Source organism: Corvus hawaiiensis, chromosome 3, assembly GCF_020740725.1.
Source record: "Corvus hawaiiensis isolate bCorHaw1 chromosome 3, bCorHaw1.pri.cur, whole genome shotgun sequence".
Taxonomy (NCBI): Eukaryota; Metazoa; Chordata; class Aves; order Passeriformes; family Corvidae; genus Corvus; species Corvus hawaiiensis.
In genome coordinates this window covers 72026427-72052378 of record NC_063215.1, presented here as the reverse complement: position 1 = coordinate 72052378, position 25952 = coordinate 72026427, and the positions used below count along the sequence as shown (strand labels likewise).

General features: G+C 38.0%; 1 protein-coding gene across 2 annotated transcripts in view; it reads left to right on the top strand.

Annotated features, from left to right (window-relative positions):
* The window catches only part of RYR2 (ryanodine receptor 2), a 393600-nt gene that overhangs the window by 121127 nt on the left and 246521 nt on the right, over positions 1-25952 (top strand). For both annotated transcript variants that reach the window (XM_048299766.1, XM_048299765.1), the window contains one exon: positions 19170-19190. In XM_048299766.1, the coding sequence (XP_048155723.1) occupies positions 19170-19190 (21 nt within the window). The remainder of the gene's footprint in view (positions 1-19169; positions 19191-25952) is intronic.

Here is a 25952-nt window from a genome sequence, read left to right as displayed (position 1 = left end):
AAGGGAGGCTTTTCAGTCCTCAGTTACTTTTCATTACATTAAAAATCATTAAGGCGCTGTATTTATAAGAGGTCTCCTTGTGCTGGTTTGCTTTTTGTGTTGTGTAATCTCTTGAATGCTATGTTTATATAACAGGTATTCTTATTATATAATAGATAAGTTAGCAGTAATGTAATGGTTGAGTAATAAGAGCAAAATCTCACGCTGACTTGAGTCAGAACAATAAGCAGCTTTCTTGTGCCTAAGAAAGAATAACTGTGTGCATTTACTGGATTAACTGCTACCTCTCAGCTAGCAAGCATTGAATGTGCAAGATTACCTCTGCAATAAACACCTACCTTTTTAGTGCAACAATCCCAAAATGAGAACTTCCATACTTTATGAGATCAGTGATCCATCTATCTGAGTATACCTACTTGACTCGCCTGAACCAGATAAATGCTAGTATCAAAGGCAACAGTGGAAAATGACTGAAATTTCCTAAGAAAGAATGTGTGTAGTCCTCTGTTTCTTCTAGGCACTGAATAGTTATTTTGTGCTCTGAGGTTTCATCATTTCCCTGTAAAATACTATGCTTAGCTGTGGCAATTTATTAAAACAATGAATATGAAAACATTAAGACACGTGAAAATTCATAGCTTGATTGAATGGTTTTGGTTTCAAAAATAAAACCACAACCTCATTTGTTTGCTTAGGTAGCACTATTTACACTTTTAATTTTAAACAGGTAATTTTTTTTATTTTGCTGGGGTCTGGAGTGCTATATGCATGTACCAGTTTTATCAGTTCATCTGTGAGAAAGAAACAAAAATCAAAACCAACAAACCAGAAATAGATAAGGAGAAAGGGATGAATCCTGTGGAGAGGGAATAGTAAATAAATATATAAATGAGGAGTATGATCACATAGTCTGGGCTGTGGTGTGTTAGGCAAGCAGAATTGCAGGTGCATTGTCGTACACAAGAGTGACCTACAGCATAGGTATTATTTTGTAATCATTTTGGCTTGGTTTTTAAGTGTAACTTTTTATTATTAGAAAAGCAGATGAAAGATGAAAATGGAAGTCCTTACATTTTTATAAAGCATTTAAGACCGGTCTATTCTTAGCCTGGTTGTTATTTCCAGTGAACCATCTCTGGACTCAAGTGCCTTGTATTTCATTAAAGCTCATTAGTTGAAATGATCCTGAGAAGGCGAATCCATAGCTTCTGGAGTAATTTAGGAATGGTCACTGCAACCTGTTGGAACTGTGTTTTGCTTCTTATTCTTTTTCCTTCTGATTTTTTTTTTTTTTGGGTGGTTTGCTTGAAGCTTTTTTTTCTTTTTTTAAAATATTTAAATTTTTTAAAATCACATTTTCCTTTCCTAGATTCAAGACCTCTATCATCTAGTACTTTTTCTTGTGAAAGTGATTAAATGCCATAATCAAATCAGTTCCTGGAAATTTCCCCTAATTTTCTTTGGAAATGAAGCCTGGTCACCTGTCCATTTAGTGCTCTTGAATTCAGTAACTTCTGTGATTTCTGGACAATATGAACAATATAAGAAACAGGGTAAGATAGTTCTTCTGGATGTGGTGGATATTGGGTAGGAGAAAGGGATCTAACTTTATGCCTCTGTAAGAGGAGAGGAAGGCAAAGCTGTCTGTTTTTTATTACCATCAACTACTCTTGTGCTATTGCACCTTCTGCACTGCTGTCTTGCACTCAGAAGACGTCACAGGGACATGGGGAAGTTGCCATGTTTCAGGCACAAGGGAGGGGTTTATAAATTTGTGGCTTCTCTCAGTTTTGAGATTTAAACCTCTTTTTCATAGAAGTTAAACAACAGACCTGTACTTTGTATGCTATTACCAGTCTCCCATTTTATGACAAGGAAAATTATTTCCCTTTGCCCTACTGTATACTCAGTAGAAAAGGGTATCCGGAAGAAAAGGTATCCAGACATATTTGACATGGAAGAATGTCAGGTATTTTCTTAACCTCAGTTGGTTCAAAAATGATTTAGATTTTGTCTGAAAGGTTTTTTTCTTAAATAATCCTCAAGCAAACACACTGCATGAAAAATAGGTATTAAGATAAAAAATTGCCAAGAGGGTTTGCAGATTAAAATTAAGTGTAAGGTAACCTTCATAAAACCCATTGTTACTGACTCTTATTTGAACTATATTTCAGTGGGTTTTTCATATGATTCAATATGAATTATCTTTTTCTAATGGGACAATCTGAGTATTCGAAGCACCACTATCTGTATTTATATAACAAGGGGCTAGTTTGAACTTTTGTTCTGTTCCAATGCTTTTATTACTTCAAAGAGATCAAAACCAGTTTGGGGGCACAGTGACTAGGTACAGGAAATTAGTTTGGCATTTAAAGGATATTTTCCTGTAAGTGGACAAGCACAAAATCATCTATCATCTATGTTGGCTAGAACAAAAAGGAAATGCTTGTTATTCCTTGAGTTACACTTGCTTTGCCTGTGTTTTCTGAAATATATCCAGTAGTCTCACTATTTAAATACTATACTATAATTTTGCCTTGTGATGTCTTTTATAGTCCTCCGTGATAATTGTAATAAATGAGACCACTGAAGTTTGAAGATTCTGGATTATATTTTACATGCCAAAACTGATGAATAGACTATATATTATATGTGTGTGTATTTATATATGGCACATATAAATACAGGTGTATGTGACTTGTTTTCACATGCCAGTGGGGTGTACATCTGTGTGTGGATGAGAGATCTTGTATCCCGTACAGAGAACTGTTAACTGCACCATCCACTGGAGTGATTGAGAACTCTATTAATAAACTGTCTTTTACAGCAGCTTTGATTAGTTTCTGTCAGCAGTGGTAAAACATTCTCTTCATTCTGGTCTATCAGAAGACTGGTGAGTGCCAAATCATCCCAATTTTTTTGCTGTACCACACATCCACATGAAAATCTCATGTCATTGGGAGGGTGTAGAGTAAGACACATCTATTTTGGTGAGAGCTTCTGGAGCTCCTGTTTGTTGGTCTGTGCTTTGTTCTGCCAACACGAGGTGCATGCATGGGCTTTTTTTTTTGTCCAGGTACATATAGGAGTATGAGACTGCTGTAGGTTTTTTTGTTAGTTGGTTTTTGTTTTTTACCAGTTTTATTAGCAAAGTGTGTGGAACATTCAATTCCTTTGCTAATGGCTAGGCTTCATGCTACATGAACTGCTCACTAGTAAAATCATCTGCACTTGGAGTGTAATGTGTTTCTGTTGGAATTGTGTTTTAATGACTCCGGCAGGACAGATGCACCAAACTCACTTATCCTCAATGGAACCCAGTGGATTTCTCTCAGTTGCTTTTGTGTCCTTTCACTTCAAGTGTCAGTTTTTTGATTGCTTACTAGAAAAAATGTAGTAGTGAAATAAGTAAGGATTTCTTTGCATGCCACCTGTAGCAAGAAAGTGAATGTATACGTAGTTACAATTTCTGTGTTTTGAACGACATAATAAACAAGGAACTAGAATACGTCAGGAGAGTGTAGGATTCTAGAATTTATACTGAGATAATTTTAAGTTGCTTATTCAGAAAATCACACTGTATTTGCTTTTTTCTCTCTGAGAAAACCTGAAGTGGGTTTTTGCTATTTGTTTTCCTAGACTTCATTATACAGGGGAAAAAATGACTCTCAGTTGCCTTAGTATGCTTGAAATTTCTTTACTTTTATGTAATATGAAATGTAGGGTTAAATCCCTTTTCAGTTTCCTGCAAATTGATCTTAGTTGCTCTGTTATCTACTGAACACTTCAGTGTGCAGTTTGCTGCATTTTTTTCCACAGTATTTATTTGCCCAGCAACTGTGCTATTCTAATACTGTATGCCATGAAGATTTGCTGTGCTTGGAAGCTCAATCCTGTCCTCCTGCTTGGTAATGAAGATGTGAAACTCTGTCCATGCCACTGTCAGCTCCTGACGGTTGGTATTATAGAGAGATGGAGTTTCAGAGCTGGAAGTAGACTTCCTTCTGTTTGATACTTTTGGTTGTTCTCCTAACCCATCTGAAGAAGAACATTGGTCGTGGAAGGAAAAATCTGATTGTGGAATGTTGTTCTTGGAGTACTCAGGTACTGTTGCAGTTGAACTTAGGGAGAACTGTAGCCATTCTGCCATTGAAGTGCAATGGAAAAGTGGGGGTTAAAACAAGAATTGGTTCAGATTCCATGGAAAGAAACAGAATAATTGGACAAAAAGTTACTGGCTGAATCTAAGCAATGTAGAAGTCACTGAAACTGGCTCTTTTATGTACTGAGCTGCCATGAGGACAGCTGAGAAATACTGGCAGAGAGATCAGAATGAGGAACTCAAGGTGTACTGTGTGGTTTTTTACCTTGGATGAAAAAAGAAGGGGATTGACTGTTTTTATGCCTTTTACCTGTCAATTCTATAGCTATTATCCCTGTGCCATATAGCTTGCTAAAATAAAGGATGGCAACATACTGGTGCTTTTCAGTAAAGATTCCCTGTTAGGTCGTGAAAGAGCTCAGGTTTTTTTAAAGTGAAATTTAAGCACAGCAAAATTGAAAATGATACAGTTAAATTTGTCTTCAGAACTAAATCATCCTTTTTTTTATTTTTTTTAGCAGCAGTTGGAATTGATGTACTAAAGGCTATTTATGCAAAATACAAGATGAAAAGATAAAACCCACCAAATCCTCACATTCAGATGCTATTCTAGAATGCTGAAGAGTCTCAGTTTTGCTGCTCAATCCTATGTAAAGCTGAGATAGTCTCCTAAACCACTCATAGTGCTACCAGATGTCTTGACAAAGCTCGTAACACACAGAGCTTTTAAACCAGGCCTGTGTAGATAAGCAGTTGGAATCAATAAGCCAAGCAGTGATTGCTAGTTGCATTTTTTTCTGATTTTATTTGTCTTCATCCCTCAGGACTGATTTGTGCAGGCATTGATGACTGTAGCTGATGAAAGCTACACATAGAATAATGTTAGAAATTGTGTCCTAGGCATCTTAAACTGAACTCCCTGGCTGGAGAACTACATTGACTTTAGTGGATTCTATAAATCTATTGATATATCATCTGGGGTATTGTGAAAATTGAATCAGTATTTGTGAGATTAGCTTTGCAGTAGTGAATATCATAAAATTGATGGCATTTAATTATATGTCTTTAGAAGGGTTTGATCAATATTTAGTACAATGGTTGTGCAACAAGCTGAAATTAAACACAATAGTAAGTGACCGCCCTCTCATTTATGTGTTGCACAAGGCAGATTTGATGTCGAAAGAGTTATGGACATATGAAAGGCTGCATCATAAAATAGTGACATTTTTCTCTTTGCCTTAAATTTGTTAACTTTTTTTGTAGTAAAATTTGGCATAATTTTTTTGAAAACACTAAAACCTTATACTTTAGCTTAGTCAAAAGTGTTTTGACATATTAAATTGTTCATGATTATATATGGCTCTTGTCTGCTACAATTCTACTACTCTTGATTGTACAAAGTGCAATTTTACATTAATCTCAAAGCTGAGGCAAGGCCTGGATAAAGTGAAACTCAAACATTTTATTATTTTCTTCTTTTGCAGTGCTCATAGCTGTAAGATGAATTATTTGTAAAGCCCAAGACCTTAAATTAAATAAACCATAACTTTCACCTTTGTTCAGTTATATTGAGAGCAGAAGTAATAATTATTCAATGTTTTTAAACAGACTGCTTATACTCAATATAAAAATCTCATCATCTATATGAAAATTCTCCATATCTACATTTGTCCTGTGATGGTTTCTTACTGGGATAGCTTCTTGAAATATTTGGCTCGGTTGGTTCAAAATTTAAAAAAAAAAAAAAAAGATCCTTTGTTCCAACTCAGTGACTTATAAAAGCAAATTTAAAGAATATTTTGGTGAATGGTGTAAAATATTATCAGTGTAGGAAATGCATAGCAGTGCTACAGAGGCTGGCAGTGTGGAAAATGTTAATTGTGTCTGCAGTACTGTGTAGCAAGCAACTAGTCTCCTATCAGGCAGCTCCGTAGGATCTCAGCAGCTGGAGCTGGAAGATTACACATGGGATTCTCCCTCTTGAAATACATTCAGTGTGCTCAACCTCTAGGAGTTACCAATACCTTCTGTGGTAATTAAAGAAAACAACAAACCACCCTAACCCTCAAATTCAGTCAAGATTTTTGTAATGCGAGTTTGTTTCTAATTCTCCTTATCCTGCAGGGTTCAGCACTTTAGGGTCCTTTTGATTCTGGTGATGCTCTATATGCATCATAGACTTCCATATTGTTTAAGTTTAGATGTGAATAGTCCTCCCCAAAGGGGTAAGTAACGCTTGAACAACACCAACAAGGGTAGCATTTAAAAGAAGAGACAAAACTAGCAGAACTAGTGAGACTGAGTAGGACTGAACAGATTGGATTCCTGTCTGGAATAGGAAAGAATTGAGTTTGGGAAGGAGCTGGGTTCATCTCTGTGTTTTTTCCATGGTGTGTCTGTCAGAGTTGGTGATAAACATGCATGATTTCCTGATGACTGTCAAGGAACTCTGTTGCTGAGCAGGTCTGGATAGGGACGTTACGCTTGAGGATTCGTCTGCATATATGTAATTGCATCTCCCCAGGGCAATAGGAATTTTGAATCCATGGTAGCTACATCACTGAGCAAATCTACAATATCTTAGCAAAAAATAAGAGGTTTGGAGAGAACAAGTGTTACTTCATACATATCTTGTCTCTGGAACAACCATTCGTCTGTGGAGAAATGATTTCTTTTGATGCCCAGCTATTCCTTAGTGACTGTGGTAGTGTTGATTCACCAAGAAGGTTTCTGGTTTTGGAATATTTTGCCGGAGAGTCAATGGTTTGTTTCAGTTATTATAATGAAACGAGCCTTCCAAGCAGGTGAGTGTATCGTATTGTTTTAAAGTATTTAAGTACTTCTGTAGTGTGAGAGCTACACTATTTCAGGTCTAAAGTTAACCTATCCAGGCTTTGTTTCTCTCTTACCACAGAGAATTACCATTTTTTATTTACTTATCGGGATGGTAAGAACTCTTGAGTTGAGGGTGGAGGGAAGGAAAGTGAAAGAAATGAAGGAGTTTAAGACCAAGGGCATTAAGTGAACAGAGCGAGGCTGAGAATGGGGAGCAGCTTTCTTGGCAGAGGTGTGATTCTGTCCCTGGGCTCCAGGTGCCTTATTTGTAGCTGAGTCTGGGACCTGAGCACAGCAGAGAAACCCCTGCTCTTCACAGGGGCACTGACTTGCCTTCTTGAGTGGTAGGATCATCCACCTACATAACATGAGCTTGTCTCAGGGTGAGTCAGGATCACTCAGCTTTTCCTAAACTTGGATTTTAGTTTTTTAGCATTTGAGTGGCCACTCTGTGAGCAGGGCCTTGTTCCTGCAAGGTTTGGTCAGGACTGCAGGCTCCGGGACAGGGGAGGGAGCTGCCCCTTCCTGCGGCACCCTGTGCAGCCAACCTGCTGAGCTGCCTCTGTGGTGGGGAGTGGGTCCCACGCCAGCAGGATCTATTTTGGAGTGTTTGCAGGATCTCAGCTGCAGTTAAGGCTCCTGCTGTGTTCCTGCAGGCAGTCTGGGTTGACTTCTTTCCCTTCAAAAGCATGCCTGATAAATATACATGTATACACACACAGACACTCACATACATTTAGGTTTATGTTGCAGTGGGGATACTGCAACACGCATATATCAAACCAGGAGTCCCGTGGAAAGGAAATATATATGGACAGACAGATTCTTGATAGCTGTTTCAGAGAGATGTTTATTTCTCCAGCCGCATGGCCGGAGCTCTGCAGAGGAACTGTTCCAGTCACGGGACCAAGGGTCCTTCTGCCCGCGCAGGGAACACAAACCAACCAATGGGAACGAGGCTGAGCAGGGGCAGGGAAACCCCGCGTCTGTGCCCTCAGGGCCCCTCTCCCAGGGCTACACGGCAGGGGAGGGACCCCAACACCTCACCCGTTTTATTTTAATAAAAGGAGAATGAAAACAACTGGATAAACATAACAAGAACAGTTTCAAGACAAAACAAGCCACTCTCCTGAGTCTTTAAATGTCCAAACAGATTCTGTGGAACATCTTAGGGCTGACAGAAGGGAGACAGGACTCTCCGGGCATGCTTTGTGGGGAAACTGAGGCAGGAGAGGGTTTAACTTCTTCCCTCCCCCTTTTCATCCCCCACTCGGCATTGGAAAGGAATTTTTGGGGAAACAATTGGCAAAAGCATGGTTTTGTGAGGGAAACCATGGATGAAAAAACGGATTGGGAATACACTGGGGGTAATAGGACATAGGGTAAAAGGGAAAGGTGGGATTAGGAAAGGGAGACTGTAGGGGGGACTTACAATAGAGATATTGTCTAACATGACTACGATTTTTTGCATATATACTGCCTTTTACAGGAACACCATCAGGCCCAGTGACCTGCGATGCTTGTAACCCTTTTCTACCTTGTATAATTTTGAATTCCACGACTTCTCCATCTCCCAAGCTTGGGATGCATTTTTCAGGGTTATTCTTTTTAATAGCAGTTCTATGCACGAATATGTCTTGCTGGTTGTCACACCTTGTTATAAAACCATAATTTTGCTTAACATTATACCATTTTACTATCCCTAAGGTCTTAGTTATTATGATCTTTTCCTTTTTCTGAGTGGCTGCTGTTTTCTGTCTCGCTGCGTCTTCGCTCTCTCCTTCGGTCGCTCCCGTGTTGGAATTGTCGGGGCTGCTGGTGCCTGCGCGCTCTTCCCGGGGTCGCGTTTGGGGCTGCGTGGGCCGGGCAGGGCCGCGCCGCTCAGTTCTCCGTGCGTCGCCTCCTCTGGTCGCAGCTTCGCTGCCGCTGCCGGGCGCTGCACCCACGTCTCGGCCGGGCCCCCGAGCGATGACCCCCCCGCGCCCTGCTCCAGCGCTCGTCTCGGCTGGGTGCGGCTCCGCTCCACCGCCACCGCCGCCAGCCGCTGCCCACGCGCCGCCCCTCTCGGTCGGGCGTTCCCGGGGCTCGCTCCACCACGCGCTGCGCGCGGCCGGGGGGGGCACCGCCGGGTCCTGCCGCGCCTCGCTCTGCCACCGACACTGCGGCTCGCGTGGCTCCGCCCGCGCACGGGAACTGCCTCGCTGCTGCTCGCAGAGCGCTCGGTGCACGTGGCCTGGGCCGCACGGTCCCTGCGCCAGGCTTCCCTTCGCCAGGACACAGCTGACATTGCTCAACAGTCTCGGTAACTAAATAATATTCACGAAAATATTCTTCCATCGGCATATATTTTGACTCCAGTATTAACTGTGTCCAAACGGTTTTCCAAAAGCCCTTCGTAAGAATTAAATCCCAAGAAACATAGAAAAAGTTCTTAAACAACCATGCCAGGAAGTGTTTCAGTTCTTTTTGAGCTTGAATCAAGCTAAAATTTACAAATCGTTGTTCAAGAATCATTTTAAGTTTAAGATAAATGTCCATATGCGGCTCTGAGAGCCAAGAGTCTTCCCACGGTTCCTCCATAGTTTAGATATGGAATAGCAAAGCAAAACCAAGAAGAGGAATCCAAAGTTTCCAGGGTTTACTCACACAAATCAGTCGCTTAGGGATCGGGGATCGTTCTGCTCACAAATCTCCACCATTTGTTGCAGTGGGGATACTGCAACACGCATATATCAAACCAGGAGTCCCGTGGAAAGGAAATATATATGGACAGACAGATTCTTGATAGCTGTTTCAGAGATGTTTATTTCTCCAGCTGCATGGCCGGAGCTCTGCTGAGGAACTGTTCCAGTCACGGGACCAAGGGTCCTTCTGCCCGCACAGGGAACACAAACCAACCAATGGGAACGAGGCTGAGCAGGGACAGGGAAACCCCGTGTCTGTGCCCTCAGGGCCCCTCTCCCAGGGCTACACGGCAGGGGAGGGACCCCAACAGGTTTAAGAAGAAAGAATATGTTCTCTGTGACTCTTCCTGACCTCTTTGTATGCACCTGTCCTTTATTTTTTTAAGTGAAAATTGAAACCTGTGTTTTAGAGTACTGTCAACATGGTGAGAAGGGGAGGTATTATCCCCACATTGTTAGGTTTTCGATCTTGACAAAAAAAAAATTTTTTTTGACAAACATGATAGTTGCTGAGCTCTGAAGATTGTCCTCCCTTTCCCCTGCAGTCTCCTCTTTCTGCCTAGGCTATCGTCTTTTTAGCATTTGCTAGTTTGACAGTTAGTTGCCCTTTAGTCCTTTAAATAATTCCCTCTGGGCATAAATAGATAAGGCATTGATTTCTTTTTTATGTGATAAGGGTGAAAGCTCGCGCCTTATTTTTCTTTATAGAAATAATGTCCTTCCAAGTAGTCACAGCAAAGAAAAAAACTTGACAAGAACAGAGGGTATTCAGACTTCTACTAGTAAATCTGTGTTCTAATTATGTTGGGTGTTGTCAGCTCTTTAGTTTAGGGAGTCCTGTATTGTTGTATATGATTTTTGTAGTTAATGCTTGTTTCTGCAGACACTGCTGATGGAGTGGAATGTGCTTGTAATTATGGTGGCACATGCAGCTTCCACTCCTGAAGCAGCCTTTGAAAGCTGACAGTCTGTTGACAAATATGCAGAACACTCACTTTTTTTGAAAGATGTTTCTATTTAAAAAAATATTGGGATGAGTCACAAGATAACGGTACACAAATAGCAGAAGGAAAGCGACAAACTTGGAAATCCTGTTTTTTCTTAGTGGTGATTATTTAATGTGGCAAATTGACATAGTCTAGTGTATATGTAGGTCATTTGGCAATGGCCTATTTTAGTTAACCTGGGTACTCAGGCATTTTGGTCTTCTGTAAAATTCCATTTCCAGGTGGTGTTTGTTTGTTAAAATATAAGTGATTTACTGTGGATAGCTCAGCTTCGTCAAAAGAATTTGTGCATTTGCCCAAATTTTAATAATGTCAGTAACTGATTAAATCCTTTGGCTGTTCCAAGAAGTTTCAGGTGGGGTTTCTTATTCTCTCTCCTCAGCCATATGTCACTATTTTTTAGGTACATTACTTAGGGAAATACAAAACCTTTTTCCTAAAGAAACAACTTGTTGGTGGGTTTGGAGATCTTCAGAGGAGGATATTAGGCAGCCAGCATTTGCCTCTGCCCAGAAGACCACAATTCTCTTTCTGTATGCTTTCTTGGTATTACTGCAAGAAGTATGAGACTCCAGTGCTTCTTGTGGCTCTCTGAGTATTCCAAGAAGCTGCAAAGTATAAAATTTTTTTTAGGGAACTGAGACCTTTGTGTGGAAATAAAAGTTTAAGCACAGACTTGCTTGGTTTTGAGACTTCACAGTCTTTTTGCAGCTCACGTCTGACCCTACCCGAGTCCTTTCTCAACTCATATATGCCACAGCATGGGCTGAGAGAAGAAATAGAACATGCAATAACCTTTCTACTGAGATTTCTTCTGAAATTCCAGTGACTTTTCCAGCTTTTCCCAGAAAAATTTCAATCATTTTCATAGACAACTTAAAGATTTTGATCATTTTATGTAAAAAAGTAAAGAAAAATAATGCCTTAACACAAGGATCTAAAAGCTTAAGCAAGCGATTCATTAAATAAACTGATCGGTGGATCTTCATGGTTAAAATTGATAATTTCTGCTTGATATAATTTATCAGTGAAGCACAAAAATTGTTTTGTTTCATGCTAGAACATTTTTCTCTCATCTTATTCTTCCTTTCTTTTTTCACCCTAGCATCTTATTCACAATGTCTTTTACCACAGGCCACTCTTTGAAACCTTTTCTGGATAAGACAGGACAGTGTTTAGGGGCTTTCCATGCGACTTGACATGGAATTCTCTTGAGGACTTGAAGGCTACAAATATAGCTGTTGGTTTAAATACAGTGGAGTAGGAAGCATTTTCTAAATTCTTTCTTACATGCTTATTCTGCTTGTATTTAAAGCAGTTAGGAGATTTTGGTTCACAACCATCTCCTTTTATAATCTAACTGCATTTCATAAAGAGAAATTTCCTTTCTTTTGCTTCCTAATTCTGGGTGGATTTTTCATTTCTATCAGCTTCCTGTTTTTGTTTCGGCCTATTGGATCAGTTCAAACTGAGGGCAAGACTGGACTAATCAAGAAGTCAGATTCAGAGAACCAAATATGAAGGAACTGTATTGTAGTTGGAATTTGGAAAGAGCTTCTTGAAAATGGTATTGTGAAAGTGATTTTTAAAGGGAGTGATGCAAACATATTACATTCACTCATGTCTAAGTGAAGACTTCAATCTGTGAAGAAATGCTTAGCTAAAGGTTTCATTTGTTCTACAGCTTGGCATGATGCCTTTTCCTGGCCTTAAAATCAGGAGTCAAACACAGTCAGAAGGGGAAAAGGGATTTTAACTCTGTATTTATTTTAAGGATAAAATAAAGACATAAACCTATGTCTAGGTCAAATGTACCTCAATGCCCACCGCAATGCATCCCCCAAAAGATCTGGTATATCATTATAGGTCTTACTAATTAGCATATCTATCAAAGATTCCCCAGTGAGAGGCTGGAATGAGCCCCCCTCCCCAAGGAATCTTCCCCTGGATGGTTCTGTCTTAGTTTACCAAATGTGTTCTGGAGAGGACCTTGGGGTCTGGGGCACACCAGCTCCTACTTATGAAGCTTCTAAAATGTTTAGTCTCCTAGCTGAACAAACAAGTCCAAGAATGTAGGCAAAAAGCACTAAGAATACAGAAACTGTAAAAAGGTATAACGGGGTATAAAAGAAAAGGTAAAAAATCTTCATGGCATCATTATAACCAAATAAATGGACTGCTATTGAATTAATTACCTTTCTAATATAAACCTGACACTGATTTTTGCACTGATTTTAGTGTACAACAATAACAACAATAAAACACAGGTATCAGTTTCTTTTGCATCGATACAACATTTTTCTTTTTTTTTTGTTATTTTATTTCATTTGATAGCTTTTATTTCCTTTATTTATGCTGTTATATTTTGGTCTGCTGCATATCTTTCTAGTCTTGTGAGACTGATTGTTTTTATACATTGTTGTCTCATTCATGTTACTAACAGGAGATCTTTGGAACAGAACTGATCGACTAGTATGCAGTCTACTTACTGACACTAATATCCAACTTTTCTTTCCTTCTTTAGTAGCATTACTTCTAGAATGTCTGTATTTTCTTCCAAATATCACAATCTTCACTTTGCCCTCCCCCCCAAATCTAATTACATTAGAGAAGCACTGAAATGGAGACAGAAATAACTCATGGACGACATAAGAAAATAGCCATCAAACAAATATCTTTTATTTAAAAGTCTCAGTAATATTGTGGTAAAGCATTGTAATTAAGGCTAGGAGTTTTTCAGACTTGTGCACTAATAAATCAATGTCAGACCTTATTAGGAGAATGAAAGCATTTGGTTGCACACGTTGTGTGTGAATTCAAAGCTGAACTGTTTCTGTAATATGAAAAAATTTAATTTCACAACCTCTACTCCAATATTTGACAACTTCATTTTTCAGGAAAATGCTGTCTGCAGATACCCATCAGTTAGGCAACATTCTAGCTAAATTGCATCATGAGCTTATTAACTCCCATCTAATCATCCAGTCATGGCTGATTAATCACTCCTCCTGGTGCCTTGTTTTATTAAAATCTGTTTTCTTTGCCACTGACCAGCAAACTGCTGTCTAATTTCATGTGTGGGATAGTCTTTGCTGAGGGGATTAAAGTGAAGCCTGTATCCTCCAATCTGAAGGGCTGTGTGAAGGAATCATCACATGCAAGTGTCTTGCATGTATAATTATCCTTCTGTGTTTAAGGAGTAGGAAAAATGTGTGTTTTCTCACAGAGCTAAAAAGCTTTCCTGTGCTGCTAAGATAGAATGGAGCCATTTTGGGATAGGAATGCAAGTGTAGCTGGTGGATTTTTGAATATTCAAATCACCTATCTCCAACTGTGGAACTCTGAATTCATTAACTACTTTGTATTAGTAAGCAGCAAGATAACACGGAGAGCTGGCAGCTTTGTCATTTTCTCAGCATGGGAGGAGGGCGAAAGTAATTTCATCCCTCGTGCCAGCTGAAAGAGGTAACACCTCCCTTTTCTTTTAATAAGTGTTCTGTATGTTAATGAATAAGCCAAGTTATCAAGGTACTTCCTTAAAAAAAAAGTATAAAGATTGGCAGTTAAATGCACTCTTGACAATTTAAGCTCTCTGATTCACACTACAGTAGCCTAGTTAATAACCTATTTGAAAGCTAACAGCAGCTGTGAATATGACAGGCTGAGAATGTTTTCAGGTTTGCCAGAAGAACCCCCACATGTAGGAAGGAAGAATCAGAAATTAAACAGAGGTTTCTTGATATAACAAACCAGAGCTGTTTTAGTTTCCTAGTGCTACCTTTCCTGATAAGAAAATTTTCTTAATCAAACTTTGGAGCAAAAAGGCCAAGTTATAGCTTCTTATTTCTACACTTTGAGTTTTTTCATTAGTCTAAGGATTGTCTACAGGTACCAGGCATAACTTAATGAAAAAGCAAAATGCAGTAATTTTCTTAAGAATTTCTTTGGATAAGTCTTTATCAGACTTAAAGTGTGTCATAAAGAGGGACAGAGTTGCTTCATCCAACAATGTTAGCTTGTACTTACTACAAGGTCTTCCCTCCCAAACTTTGAGTTTACATGACCTAAGTGCTTCTTACTGCAAAGAAAGTGACAGGAAGGAGAGGAAGAGGATCTCAGTGTTTAATGCATTGTGGGTTTTTGTATCATGTAGATGAACATAGATATTTGCTACCAGTGGAAAACTTTATGAAGAGATAGTTTAAAGTCTTATTCTACTTAAAATGCTGACCACTCACAGCTATTTTATAGATGCCATACTGCGAATAGGAAGTAAAACAGTGGGGAAAAAAAGAGTGGAACTTTGGCAGAGAAACAGGTACTCTCATTTTCTCCTCAGTGCACCTTATTTAGCATCAGAAGTGATTGTTAGCAGGCCATTTCAAATAAGGCACAAAAAGAATAAGACTTTGCTTTGATCAACTGCACTTTGATCAACTGCAAGTACTGGAAAAGATCAAGAATGGCAGGCACAGTATTTTTGCACTCTGCTTATCCTCAGGGTTAAGCGAGGACAGGAATAAAATCGTTATCTCTTTCAAATCACAGAATTGTGACAAATACTTCTGGCCTGGCACATGGGCTCTTCTTTAGTGTGTGCACCATGTTTGGGATGAGAATGTATGGCTTGAAAGTAAACATTTTTATTATCCTAGACAAGTTTCCTATTTTGGAGGTAGATAGCAGCAAGCCTGTTTCCAGCCTTACCATGACCTTTGGAGCGCTAATGTGCTCAAAGTTTTCTTTCTAGGGTGATGGTCAGTAAAATATTATTTTGGGGGAAGAGAAGTTACTTTGTTTCTACTCAGTAACATTTTCTGATCAAAGTTGCGTGCAGAGAAGGAGTTAAACCAAATAGGCATGAAAGCACAGCTCTTGAAGCATCCTGAAGACAAAAGTCTACACTGGAAGACAATCCTGGGGGTGGGGGGGGGGGGAAGAGAAGACATATCATCAATTAGTCTGTTAAGTATTAAATTTAGAGAATCAAGGTGTCTAATAAAAGAAGCTAATCAAGTGCTATAAAAGAAGTAAAGAATACAATTCAATTTGGAATCTAGTTCAATTCTACTTATTCTCCCCTTGCTTATCTTTATTAAAGTTTTAGACAAAGGTTTTGCTAATGTTCTCAGTTTCCACAACAGAATTCAGACTTGTCATATGGCAATGTAGCCACTAAATTTTAATATCCAGTGTTAGACAGGGTCATGTTTTTGTTTGGCTTTTTTTTTTCCCCCTCAGAAAATCTTTGAGTACCCAGGTACATGAGGAAAGAATATTTCTAAGTAGCACACTGCCTTTGAGGTATATATGTTTTAATATGGATCCTGAATCATCTGCTGGAGGAAGTGTTGTAAATCCAGATAGTATTTGGGTAAAGAAAAAGAGAAAAATCAATATATACCTACCTAAGTGTTTTAGTTTTCCAGACAATGTGACTTAATGGTCCAGAGAGAAGATGAGCCAAATGAAGAATAGTTATTGAATTCCAGGGATTTGGATTTTTTGGGACAAGGCAGAAATTCCTGTGCTTTATAAAATAATTGATTGTACTGTTCTTTTGGATTGTGTTTAACGTAATGTATGATTGAAATGAAGCAGTTACTGTGAGATGCCACAGTGAGAGGGAACTTAAGAAGTGACTGCCAGTCCCCGCCTGCCATCCCCCCAACCCTTCCTAAACTTTAAACCTTCCTAGACTAGTTGAAAGATCTACACCTCCTAACAGGTGAACAACTCAGCAAAACCTAAGCTGAGTAATTTATGGTAGGAACAGGTAATTTCAAGTCCAAGGAGCATTAAGCACTCCAAAAAAAGGGAGATAACAAAATGTGGTCTGGTAGAAGAGAATGTTGCTTGTTTATGGGTTTTTCTGTTTGTTTGTTCAGTTTCTGTTGTGTATGTGGATTTTTTGTTTGTTCTGTTTTTTTAGGTTTTTAATTTTTTTTTTTTTTTAGTTCTTTCCCTGGATTAATGACCAGTACATATATAGCAACAATAACTTTGAATTTTAGTGTTTCCTGAATTTGGATGTGTACTGGGAAATCCATGGGAAAAAGGGGTTCCTTCTAGTCTTGAAGACAGACAAAAGATGGAGGTGTCAGTGTGAAAGAGAATCTGTATTTAGATGTGTTGTGAAGCATCTGCTTGCTTTTTTTCTGAATCATAGCTTACATCTTGGATACAAGCACTAGACGGAGGTATCCATTGTTTCCTTTCACTTCTGTTTATGTGAGCTTTACATTTATTTTGTCTACATTAGGACAATTGCTCTTGGGTATGAGTCATCTTATTTATTTTTAGCTTTACCTAATCTGCATTCCTAGGAATTTCCAGATGAGTGAATATATTATTATATAATGCTTATGCTTTTTTCTGCCCCCAAATGGGATAGTAAATGTCCAGGTCACAAGTCTTCCAGAACAGGTTCCAAAAGGAGACAAAATTTTATCTCCATAAGTTGCACAAACAAGTTTTAGAACTTGGGACAAAGTGGTCTGTAAGAAAGAGAGGTCTTCTTTTCACTTGAGTCACTCAAAGAACTCTCCCACAGATGAAACCGGAGCACAGCACACCTGGGAGGGCTCTGACAAAGCTCACAGCAGAAGGCCTATAAAATACAGCTGTAATTACGAAAGAAAGATTCTATTGTGCTGTGCACTGTACCACACTTTCAGAGTCAGATCTCTCTGGATAAATTCATAATCTTTCCTGTGTAGGTGTCAAACTTCATGGTTTGACAAGGGTACGTGCATCGTTCAAGTGGTTGTCCTGCAACACTACTGTTGACAGTTCTATTTAAACATGAGTATACCAATACAGAATTAGTGTATACCATGTATAAATACTTGGCAAATATTGCACCTGACTCTTGAAGCTAACTGGTGTCCATTAAAATAAAGTAGATGGACAATTCAGTAATTATATAGCAATTAACTGCAAAACTGATAAAGTATGTTGAGCTTTGAGTGGATTCTCTCTGATAACAGTTGTGGCTGCCTTGTTCACTTACATTTTGGGATGGCAATTTCTTCTCAGAGCAAGGCAATAAAGCATGCATCACCTCTTTCTAGCATTGTCACACAGGCAAATTCCTTGCAGTGCTGTTTTCAGAGCATACACAATCTTAAAAAAGCAAAAGATGTATCAAAGGCAAGGTAATAAATAAAATACTTGTACATAAATCTAACTTGGTTATTCCTTACTCCTTTTTTTTAAGACAGCGTAGTTGCATTTTGATTTAAATCATTGCTTACTTTTATAATTTATCAAATCTTATCAAATCTTTTCTTACATTGTATCTGTTTTAAAGCACTTAGCTGTTTTTTAGGAGACATTTCTGCGGCTGTGGTTGATAACAAAAGTCACAGTAAAGATTGCTAAAAAAATAAATAGGGGCAAATCAGAATTTTGTGTACTTGCAGCACTGAACAAAAATATAAAGCTGCTCTTTATCGGAAATGCATATTAAAACTGAGAAAATTTGCTTTAAATGGAGCTATTTTAACAGATGAGAACTAAATACATTGCCTTTTATTGCAGTAATTCCACAAGCAAGTTGACATCCAAATATTACTGGTTTTGAAAATTACTCCTGCTTTGCACTAAGCTATCTTAAATTATTAAACATTTATGTGGCATCTGCTAACAAAAGGTCAGTATGTGCCTGCAGTAAAACCACTGATGGCATGATATTCTGCAGCGTTTTTTTGTGCAAAGTCCAGAGACAAGTCTACTTCAGATATACTGCTCTTAGTGCCAACTAAGTATTTAATACATAGTGCCATACTAACTGTTCTAGTAGATGAAATGTGTTGTAGTAGATATACTCAACCCTTTCTGAGACTGTAAGGTAGTCCAAAGACTTTTTAGAGAGATTAATTTAAAATCTGTTTCCTTAATGAATCCTGAAACAGTTTTGTTAATATAAAACCTTAAGCTTTTGGAGTCATTCTCACTTTCCCTATTGAAGAAAGGAATGACATTTTGGTGTGCTGTTCTCTGTTCTTATGCAAGATATTCTCATATGCTGCAGGTTGTAAGGTCAGGATTTGACAGGTACCCCTAATTTTAACTTTTATACTTGAGGCATTCATTAAAATGGCAAACCATGAATAGCAGCAATGAAACTCTTTCAAGTGAACGATGTTCACTAATGGCAGAGCTTTACTCAAGAGGAAATGGAGATATGATTTGTGGGATACTGTGTTCTGCATTTTTGACTGGTTGTTACTGAATACAGTGTAGAATTAATTCAGCATCAGTCTTCCTTTGCTGCCCGTTACCTGATTTTAGATGGACATTTTTGACTTCTAGACTTTGAAGTGCTGTCCACAAAATAAAGACAGAAAGTGGGGTATTGGCATTTTAAAGAGAAGATGCCAGGAGAATATCTTCATTACTAGAAGCTATAGAATAGAACACATTTTCTTTCATACTAGATATGTTCCTAAAAATATGAAATGTTAACTTCAAAATAGACTTTGACATGCTGTATTTAAGGAAAGAGATTTACTGATTTCTTGCTTTTTCTTTCTACAGCTAGTTGATGTGGAAAAATGGGTATGTGATTCTGTCTTTTATTCACTTGATCCCAAATGTTTCATGTTGCCACTGAGTCTAACCTGTCTGTTTTGATACCCTGTGTGTTCATGACCCTTCAACTTGCATGGCTCAAAAAAACCAAAAAAAGAGGTGAATACATGGTCATGTAAAATCTGGTCACTCCTGAATTATGCTACCAAATTTCATGTTACCAAAATGACTTTTACCTCTTAAAATTTGATCACAGAATTGTGTCATATAAATGTATGATTATTGCCTTTCAGTTTTGAGCCTTGCTGTCTGACGTTATAACTCCATTCTGTAACCCACCCTGTCTATTCCAATATAGACACTGTAATCTTAAACTGCATGACAGTAAGATAATTAATACTGATAAATAATGTGTGATGCTCTGTGTAACTGCAAATATACAACATACATTTAATGATGGAGAACAGCTGCTACAGAATAAAAACAATATTTCCTAGATCTTAGCACATAAAGCACAATTCTCTGCTAAATGTGTTGTTAAGGCCTTTCCTAATGTGTCTGTGTATACCATACATCTTTGTTTCGGCATCTGATATAACTCCCCTCTGTGGGACATATTTATGTATGTTTTTCTTCAATGTAATCTCTAACACCAGTGTTATGTATGAGTTAGTGGTCATAAAATGTATGTTGAATTGTTTGTTCACCTTGAAAATATTAGAAGCCTCTCTGAAAGCTTGGACTACGATAGGTCTCCTTGGTTTCTTATTACTTAGTCTGGGCTGCACATGACCAGAGACAACCTCAGATGTCCTCTGAAATATGACCAATAACATAACTGGTTGCATTTTATTTCAGCCAGAAATTGCAGAATTTTAATCTGTGATTATTACATCTTTATAGTAAGTAGTGACTCAAGTTAGAGCTTGCCTGAGACTCCTGTATGTAAGTACATTGTTTAAATAGTGGCTTAGGCTTTTCAATGCCCTTTCTACTGTACTCAAAAATATCTGTGTCATGTGACATATATGTTTATAATATTTATTAAACAATAACTGTAGTTAAGTCATAATTTTTGCTAATTTTATCAGTATGACAGCATTATCCATATTCTGTGGATCTGGTATTTATGACAACCATCAATTCTTATACAATTGATTTTGAGTGTTTTTAGGCCATATCTTTTCATTTTGTCACATTTTTAACTACAATTGAGAAAGCTTGGTTGTACATCTTTATATTCTTTTGTTTTATTCCTATGAAGAATTTTGCTATAAAGAGAAAAAAACAGCAATAAAAAGCATGTTCAGTACTATACAGGCACCACTCCTCATACTCCACAACGCATGAAATATGTGCCAGAATTTTATTGGTGACACTGACATGGTTTATTTTTGACCAAAACGTTCATAATATGTTAATGGAAAATGTAGTATTACTTGCATAAATAGAAATCAGATCTGCTGTTTTGGTGTTTTGTTTTTTTTTTTTTAATTCAGAATTTAGTAACATCAAAATCTTGCTTAGGGAAGACTGCTTCATCAAAATATGTTCTTAAACCATTTTGAAAAGAACTGGTTCCCATGAAAGCAAAGCTAAATGTGTCATTCCAAGATACATTGGGTAAAGACTTTTCCTAATAGACTGATTCTTTAATCCAGACAACCTCACTGATGGGTATGGAGAGGGTACTGGCCTTACTTCATATATAACATTATTCTCTCTCGGATACAAGCCCCAGTCTGGCTTGAAAAGCAGATTTTGACTCCCTCTGTAATTCCAGAGTGTTACCAGAGGTCTTATGGTGGACTGGAGGTATAGTGAATTAATGCAGTAGAAAGCTGGCTGTTGTAAAGCTGCATGGTCACTGAGGCAGACATCTCACTGTAACACATGTATTTCTTGATAAGCCATTTTCCAATATAGAACACACAAGGTTAATGCAAGTTATATCTGTCTGTGGAAACCTTAAAGCCCAAGCCCAGAGAGAAACTTCATGACAAATTAATGAGCAAATTAGTAGCTGAACCATGCTGCAAGCAGTTTCATGCTGTTCAAAGGATAAGCTAAAGTCATTCACCTCTGAGCTGTTCTAGCCTGTAAAGTGTGCTAAGAGAGGTTCTAGAGGAAATTACTCCGGTTCCTGCATACTTCTGTCAAATTACTATAATTCTTCTTGTGATATTGTCCCAAAATCTTTATTCTACTTAAGGGATGTGCTGGCTGTTGAAGCTGGGTACAAATTAGATGGGTTTAAGATATTTCTTGAACTCTTGGTTTCATCCTTTTGTCTCTGATTAGGTGTGAGTGTGAAGGCTTATAGGCCTGCTTCAGCGCAGAATCAAGCAGATTAAAGACATTTTACCAAATGTAAAGCCTAGTGGAAGTAAGGCTTACCTGTTATATCCTGGTTCCCATTTCGTATCTGAAAATGGCTTTTCTGCTTTTTATTAAACTACCAGGTTGGGGAACCCCCAATGTTTGATCAGAGGGACTTACTAAATTTCAACCAAAATTTAGAAGACCCTGAATGTATTTTCTTTACAGAGAAAATGACAGTAATGAAATAAGATTAGATTGAATAACACATAGTGAAAGGAATTCCTTTAATCTCCCTGAAATTTTTTCTCTTTTAATATATTTATGAAATAAGGGAAATAATCTTAAACTGTCTGTTTCTGTGAATTAGCAATGTGCTCACCAATTTGTGATCTCAAAGGAGGTGTTGTATACTTGAATACAACAGGACTAATGTACTCACAAAAGCACCTGTCTGTCTTGACTTTCATGACAGCTGCTTAGCTCTGCAATAGGTTTCAGTGTAAGGATAAGGCATTTTCTTGTGTGTCTCTGGTGATGTGATAATTTGGCCTTTTTTACACATTTGATTTAAACTAGTTGGTAAATTATTTTGAAAGTTTGGCATTAAGAGCCATCAAGAATTACTGTTTTCAGGAGAGATTTTTCTGAAGAGCTTTTTACCTGAATGGAAATGAAGTGTATTGTTTCTTAAATTTAGAGTACAAGGTACTAGAATTTTCATGTTTACCCTGGCTGATGGCAAAGCTATGGTAATTATAACATTGTAGGATTGTTTTCAACTATAACATTGTAGGATTGTTTTCAACTTTTAGACAGAGAAACCTTTTCTGCTGAGGGTAGTGGTAATTTTTTTTTCTCTTCCCCTCGAGTAGTTACTATGTTAGTTCAGTTTTATGGCTCTAGCAAAACTAGCTTTCAATTTCTTTGGGGAAAAGAAACTTGCAGAGTAATGAAACACACTTTAGACACTTTTCAAAAGAATTGCTTTCATTACAGAGACTTCTGAGCTGAGAAGTAGTGAGTAAATTCTCTCTTTGATAGTGTGGACTGGATAAATGTAACAAATGGATTTTGACTTGAGGAAACAAGCTAGGGTTCTTGTAGAGGTTGGACAGAGCCACAAAACAAAGCTTCGTAAAGGGAAATGATTCAAGTAACGTGTCTTCAGTGCTACTAAAGTAATTAATTGCACATCAGTACTTTATAATCAGCATGATTTTTAGGCATTAAATGAATTATATAAGGACAATTTTTTCCTATAATTTCTTGTTCACAGTTCATTTGCTTAAATATAGATTGATTTTTCATATTACTGTGGGAAAATATGCTATTTCTGCAGAAATATTTAATACCCCAATATAAAGAATTTGCATTCAGATTTTAGACGTAACATAGACTGCAGAGGTGGCTCAATGTAGGGAGTAATACAAGCAGTGGTAACTCAGTTATTCTAATACACATCATGAAGGAAATGTGAGATAGTACTGTATGATGTTAAAGTGAACAGGCATATCAAAATGGAGTGACTATGGAAATGCTGCTTAAAATGCTATACCTTCAGTGATAGTGTCAACCACATCTGTAATTCCATCTTTAGTGTACTGTATATTTTAGCAGATGTTAATTTTAGCCCAAGTCTAATTCACATCAGCGAAAGAAACTAATACAAAACTTTTCTAAGTATACTTTTTAATTTCAAAAGAAATATCTGTGCAGATTGAATAAAACTTCTCAGTTAAGTAGTGGCATTTCCAAATGTATTCTAGGGTTCCTTTGGTGTTTCTCCTTTGGTCCCTAGTATAGATCTGAGAATTTCAAGCTGTGTTCTATGTAGCAATAGTAATTTCTGTGAATTACTGCAAACTGTCTCAGTTTACTTGTTTTCAATACTTGTTGGTTAGGTTAACATAAAGATCTAATATTTCTACGTAAGCAGATGGAATACTATAAGAATTGTACAAAAGATATAGTCAGGAGATGACCTCTAAATTATAGGATTTTTAGCAATTTTCCTATTAAAAAATTCCAAATAAAATAATAATATTTTTCTCCTTACATCTAGCCAGAAAGCACAAGAATTAAGGTGAAATTATGATAAATTATAATAGTAAGTGATAAGCTATGCAAAAGCTGTCCAAAGAGCCAAGGAATGTAATGGCCCCAAACAGATGTAAATATTTACATTAAAAACACATCCTTAGTGTCCTCAGATAAAGCTTCAGTAAGTTTTAAATGTCACTATTTTGCTTTATTTTGAGAAAGAGGAAATAATTTGGCTGATGAGTAGAATGATGGATGTTATGTTCCTCAAATATAATGATTCAAAATTCTGCAAACGTTTTTTTATTACTTTTTGTTTTTCAAGTCCTGTTCCAAGCCATACATATAATCTGGCTGCTGAATGTTCAGTTTAGCTCCTCCACAAGGATGATATTTGTTTGATACTTTGCATTAATATAAGTATTTGTCCCCAAAAGGTCAGATAGCATGTGCAACTGAAGACTTAATCAGTGGAATATAATTATTCTGTTGTTGGTTACATTCAATTACCAGTCCTACCTCTCAGGACAACTTCTGAAAAAATTGGATGCTAGAAAAACAGCATTAAAAATTACAGCACACTGATTTCTTTAACAAGTGAAGGAGAAAGTGGTGTTTTTAATGCATTTAGTCATCAAATTTGCATTGATTTCAGTTGTACAGGATTTAACAGAAACACTTATTTGTAGTCCAGGAGCACATCAGAAGTCCAAATATGTCAGTACTTTTCTTCTGGATGCTCAGTAGAGAGCCCCCAGTGGATTAGTGAATTTCAGTATCTAATGGAATATAGGTGTTCTGTACTTAATGTTCACGTTGAAAGTACTTTAGGGGTTCACGCTGTAGACAGGGTAGGGTTGGAAAGTTATGTAAAGTCCTAATTATGTTCAAGGCAGGGAATCAAACACTTCTAGTACTTAGTTGGTCTCCTCCTATAGAAAATGTCAGCTTAATAGATGAATTGCATTATAGAAATGACTGTCTCTTCCTTGACCGTAAAATAAGTCTACACAACTAGCCGACATTTACATGGCATAGAGAAATTTCATCCTTACTGACACTTAAAACTCAGCTTGTTTTTAATATGTTGTTTCATACTGGATATTGCATACATCTGTATTGTTCTTTAGGGTGTGTAGAATGTCCTATTTCAAACATAAATATGACCAAGCTCTACAATCATCAGGGCCGCTCCACTGATGGAGTAGGAGACTTATGTATAACTAATATAATATGTCATCATGATTTAATCTCTTTTACTTTTAGCTGAGTTAGTGTTGAGGTGTGAAAAAATTTCTTGTACTTGGTGTCTGTATTCATCTGTTCGTTTTGGTGTCAGTGTTTGACAGGTACCACCTTTCAAGAGCAACGGTATGTTGTGTTTTAGCCTGGCAGTTAAAGACCACACAGATGCTTACTCACTCCCCGCATCCCATGGGATGACGGAGAGGGTTATGAAAAAAGGTAAAATTCATGATTTGAGATAAAGACAGACAACAGAACAGAAAATCAAGTTACAGCCTGCAGTCTGCCACTAAAGGGATTGAGAAAAATTCCTTAGTGGTATCATTTGTGGCTACTACTTGGCTGCCTTTGCTTCTGTTTCATATTGAAGGTCCGGCATGTTCATCATGGCAGCACTCAGTGGCAGTGTGACTTCATTCAGGCCAAGATAATCCACTGTCGGTCTCCACTAGAATTAGAATTAGAGTCCGTTAGAATTTCACACTGGCCATATGGAACTGTTAAAGTGGGTTGTCCTGATCAGTCCTTTGCTCTCCAGTTGGCTAATCACCTTATGGATGGGAATCGGGGAGTCTTGGTTGGTGTGACACTGCTGCCAATGCACCATTGTGGTAGTGATTGGCACCTGTTCTTCAATCTCCAGCTGTGTAATCTCCTCTCTTCGAGGCAGCTGTACCGAAAGCCCACTGATGCCCTTAAGGATCCTTGACACACCCTCTCCTAAGACAGTCTATGCCAAGGATGCATGGAGCCTCTGGGCCGGTCACAATGGAGTGCTTTTGCCCCTCATTCCTGGTCAGGCTCACTTCAACCACCAACACAGTCAGTTGTTGGGCTCCCCCTGTCACTAGAAATACAAATGGGAATTGAAGGTTTTGCAACTTTACACTGGTGTCTGCTGAGCCAGACTGCTGGATCCACACAGTCCAGTAAAGTCCAGTTGTCCCTCTTGTCCATCTGTCTGCAGGCAAGGCCCTTGTAGTCTTAGCAGTAGTTTTGACTACTCACTTGTAAATATGAATCAGAAGTCCCTTCAATCAAGAGTAAGATCAGTCATTCTACTCTGGGGAGCTGCCCACAGGAAACTGGGCCAACAATTTTCCTGGAAGAACCCAATTTGTGATTGTTTTTCCTTGCAACTCACATACTTGTGCCCCTGGGACTGAGGTAGATTTTCCAGCT